Raw genomic sequence first — 4,151 nt, forward strand, 5'->3', positions numbered from 1 at the left:
TAATAAAATGTTATCAATTTTAATGATCATTCACTGGCATCCTTTCTTTAGTCTGTTTTCTGTTTTTTTTTTACATCCATTCTGAAATGTAAAAATAACACATTTAGCACTTTTTATCATCAATGTAACACATCTTCGACAGTTCGTACAACACAAAACTATATGAATTTGATATAAGAGTAATGAAAAAAGCATGTTTTATTTTACCTTGCATTTTAAGAAAAGCAGTCACGTTTATTTTGATAATACAAATAACTAAAGACACGATATTCTCATTTTAAATTTGGAAAATGTCACAATAGACTCACAATTATATAGTCATTTACATTCTCATTTACGCATTTCTCACTGGTGCGTGATAGTTATAATATGTAAGAGAATCAATATATTTCAAAAGTATTCCAAAACATTCTTTTTACAGATTTTGTTTAATAATTATTCACAGATACACAGATACTTATTGACGCCATAACGATAAGTGAAGAGCAGTCTTGTTATTTTTCTTAACTTAACCGTTTCTGATGTGCGATTTTATGTGTAGAGAGAAACATTTCGGACCAAAAGTAAAAAATACTTACATTTCTATAACCTCTTCTCTCCTTCTTTTGGCGCGAATATTTGTATTCTGTACAAATTGACCAGATGGAAAGACTGCCATTAGCATATTCTTGGTTATGTTGTAATACTCGTCCTCTACTTCTATTATATTGCTGAAATTCAAAAACAAGACCTATATTAATTTATATGAAATATAATGTGCAAAACATTGCCTTTTATATCTCCTTTTTCACACTATTATAGTTTCATAAACTTTACGTAGAAGTTTTATGGTCATTGCGGACGGCTTTTTCGTGAGACTTGGAAATTCCATTGTGTATTAAGATAAACGATTGAAAGTAAATATTTAACATTTTTCCTATATTATTGGTAGTCTTCATCTTGAAGGAGTGCCCAAACTTTTAATGTTTCTCTTACTAAAATGTGGTTACCTTGAAGAAAACATTTAGGACAAATACTTGACATGTGTTGTACAAATGTAAATGATATTTAGAAGTTCAAAACCTTCCACCAATAGAAATACACAAAATATTGAATGCAAAATTGGTATATCACACTATATTTTAAATGAATTTTTCAATTTTACGGATATATTTTCTCTAGTGTTTCCGAAAAATTGTTTTAAAAAAAACTTTCGCTTAACTCGCATTCATTAAATTACACACTAATATTTTATGCATGGCAATGCGAAAGATATTGTTACTACCATGAAAATTAGTACTAAATGAAATGTTCTAGGGGAAATTCAGTTTGGAAACTTGAAATATTCCAGTAAAAAAAAAATGATTAATTTATTAAATTGTAAGCACAACTGTTTTGTACTAGGTGCAAGCTTTAAAAACTCAAATTATCAAAGAAATTTAGCTACAAATGAAATTAAAACCAATCAAACGACCAAGCAATTCAAAAATTCTTAAAAGGGTCGACACAAGTGTCGTGCGATACGTTAAGCTATTAAATTGGGCTTTGCTGGGTTTTTCTCTATGTACAAAAACCAAATCTTTCTTCACGATAGCAATAAAATAAAATGACGTGCCGCCAGGGAAAACGCACCTTTCAAACGAAACCGACTCTACGATCCCGTCAATGATTCCAGTATCCTCTTCCCTGTCTTCCAATAACTGCAATACAAATTAATTTCTGCTTTACTAAATACTAAATCATATTTAAAAAAAGATCCAATTCCTTGAATCAAGCTTTTGAATACATCCATCATATATATACAAGTCTAAATTTAAAACTACGTTCAAACCTATGATTGCGTTGGATAAAAACCGCAATTTTTATACGCGTGCATGTAAAAGAAATTTCGTTGTAGAAGGGTCTAAATACAGCACAAACAACATTTTCCAAAAAGACAAAAAAAGTGAAAAAGTATGTTTAAACCAAATGCATTTGACTAGCAGGTCGAACTACTGATGTTCTTTAACCCTGCTGACTGCCATTGGCAATTGCCAAAAAAAATTGATCACAAGATGTAACAAAATGGATCGTAATATAAATTCAATACTAAACAGAAAACAATGAACTGGCGGCCAAGATGTTATGCCACAAACATAAAGTGTAAATATACTTTTTGTACACCAGATCCGGATTTCGACAATAAATGTCTCTTCAGTGATGTTAGGAATCGAAACAGTATTTGGAAAGCTATAATTTACCCTCAATATATATTATATATAATACGGAGGTATATGGGGAGGGTGTAGATCGTGCGAGGGCTGTATATAGCCATGCAAGGTCGTTAAAATCGTCCATCATATCATCAAACATGTTCAACACCGCCGTATTATTGCGTCTGTCTTAAGTAAGGAGCCTCTTGCCGTTACAAGTTTTGAATGTGTTTTTAAAGATTTTAAATTTTTTTTATTTAGAGTTTAGTATAACGTTCATTGTCGTTCTTCGTTTGATCAAAGGATAAAACTTAATGAAAAAAGATGAAAACGAATAAGTATACGAAATACCTCAAAGGTTGTTGACGGAGAGGCGTTATAGCATCTGCAGTCATGAAAATCATTGGTTGGTACAACACTTTTTATCCGGTAGATCTTTCCGGCCTGGAGATGGCAGCCAGCAACAGTATCTGCTAGTCCATTCCAGGCCGTCAACTTGGCTGTACGGCCATTATACTTGAGGTTCATTTCTCGCCTTTTTGAGCCATTGGCTATCTGTATTTCCCCTATCTACAATTCATGAATATTAAAGTTAACTTAGTTGGAATCAACTGTCTATCTCCATTCAATTGTAAAAGGTTATTATAGTATCAGATGAAAATAAATGTATATACTTTTTATAGTTTCTTGATTTTGAAAAAAAATGTATAACATTGAAACTAAAAGGGTCGTTATCACTTCATAACACAGCGAACATTTAAAAGATTGGGATTTGATTTTGTAACTACTAGCAAAAATTGTCATTTATACACTCAAAACACAGGAAAATTATCGAGAGAATAAAAATAGCATTATTGATACGAAAAATCAAAGCGGTGGTTAAAATGTTATTTTGCACAGAAGGCGTTTCACACAAAAGATATGTTGCGTAGAAGAAGACTATTGTAAAACTGATAGAATATAAAGTTGAAGACCAAAAAAATCTCATTTCTCTGGATTGAACAATATATGTACGTGTATGTTGGTTACTATGTTATTCGTATTATAACATAGTTGGCTAACATATGATTAAAATATGTTATTTTCTGTGGATATTACTATGAAATAGTCGGTTTATATTACGACTTAAGTAAAAACATATCGACTTTTAATACATACACTTGTAATGCCAACTTTCTCCAAAGAAATTCGGACCCCGTTGGAAATTGCTGCCGCTTGGTCTATTGTATACACTGGGGGGTTAAAAAATTGTTCTCTCAAACCCACCTCAGTTTGGTTGAGGGGACTTCTTGTTTTCATTATCTGAAATAAGGAATTCGTGATGCAGTTTGTTACTATTTCATGGATATTGAAACTAATGTTGTACTAGTTTATCAAACAAATAAGTACAAACAATGTAAAAGAGATGTGTAATTTAGATAAATTCATATTTGGATCTTTTAATTTGAACACCGAAATGCTAAAATAATGTATATGTATTACTACAACACCTTCTGCTATTCTGTCACATAGTTTGTGTTATGTTTGTACAGTCCCTGTAACGTAAAAGTTAACACTTATTTCGTTCGGTTATCGTACGTACAGCGTTCGGTAATCGTTCGTATAGAGTTCGGTCATCGTTCGTACATCATTCGTATAGCGTCCGTACAACGTTCGGTCAGCGTTCGTTCATCGTATGGTAAATGTCATCGTTGATGGTTTTGTATAACGTATGGTTCATGGTATCGTTAATCGTTTTATTTGTCGTATGGTTTATGGTATGGTTTAGCGTTTCGTTTATCGTATGGTATGTGATATCGTTTAGCGTTTCATCAATCGTATGGTATATCGTTTTGTTAAACGTCTGATATACACGTATGTTAGGGTTTTATTTCAGAAAGTTATTGCAATTATTATAGTTATGAGTTAAAGTGATTTAATATAAGAAGATGCGGGGTAAAAAAAAATTATTAGTTTGGATTGGATTCAATCATTATGGAA

The 4,151-nt window shown here is 31.7% G+C and overlaps 1 protein-coding gene across 1 annotated transcript; it reads right to left on the minus strand.

The window, feature by feature from the left end:
* Window positions 1–532: 532 nt before the first annotated feature.
* LOC139494792 (uncharacterized) lies at window positions 533–3,548 on the minus strand. The gene is made up of 4 exons (XM_071282981.1): window positions 3,330–3,548; window positions 2,523–2,741; window positions 1,612–1,679; window positions 533–710 (listed from the first exon to the last, which is right to left on the minus strand). The coding sequence occupies exons 1-4, from the start codon at window positions 3,468–3,470 to the stop codon at window positions 575–577; spliced, it is 564 nt and encodes a 187-aa protein (XP_071139082.1). The 5' UTR covers window positions 3,471–3,548; the 3' UTR covers window positions 533–574.
* Window positions 3,549–4,151: the final 603 nt, after the last annotated feature.

Source organism: Mytilus edulis, chromosome 11 (assembly GCF_963676685.1).
Source record: "Mytilus edulis chromosome 11, xbMytEdul2.2, whole genome shotgun sequence".
NCBI classification, from domain to species: Eukaryota; Metazoa; Mollusca; class Bivalvia; order Mytilida; family Mytilidae; genus Mytilus; species Mytilus edulis.

Coding starts and splice junctions, on each gene's coding strand:
- LOC139494792 (XM_071282981.1), bottom strand. CDS start 3,470: ATGAAAACAAGAAGTCCCCTCAACCAAACTGAGGTGGGTTTGAGAGAA. Junction 1,680..2,522: donor CTCCGTCAACAACCTTTGAG/GTATTTCGTATA, acceptor TTTGTATTGCAG/TTATTGGAAGACAGGGAAGA. Junction 711..1,611: donor GAGTCGGTTTCGTTTGAAAG/GTGCGTTTTCCC, acceptor TTTGAATTTCAG/CAATATAATAGAAGTAGAGG.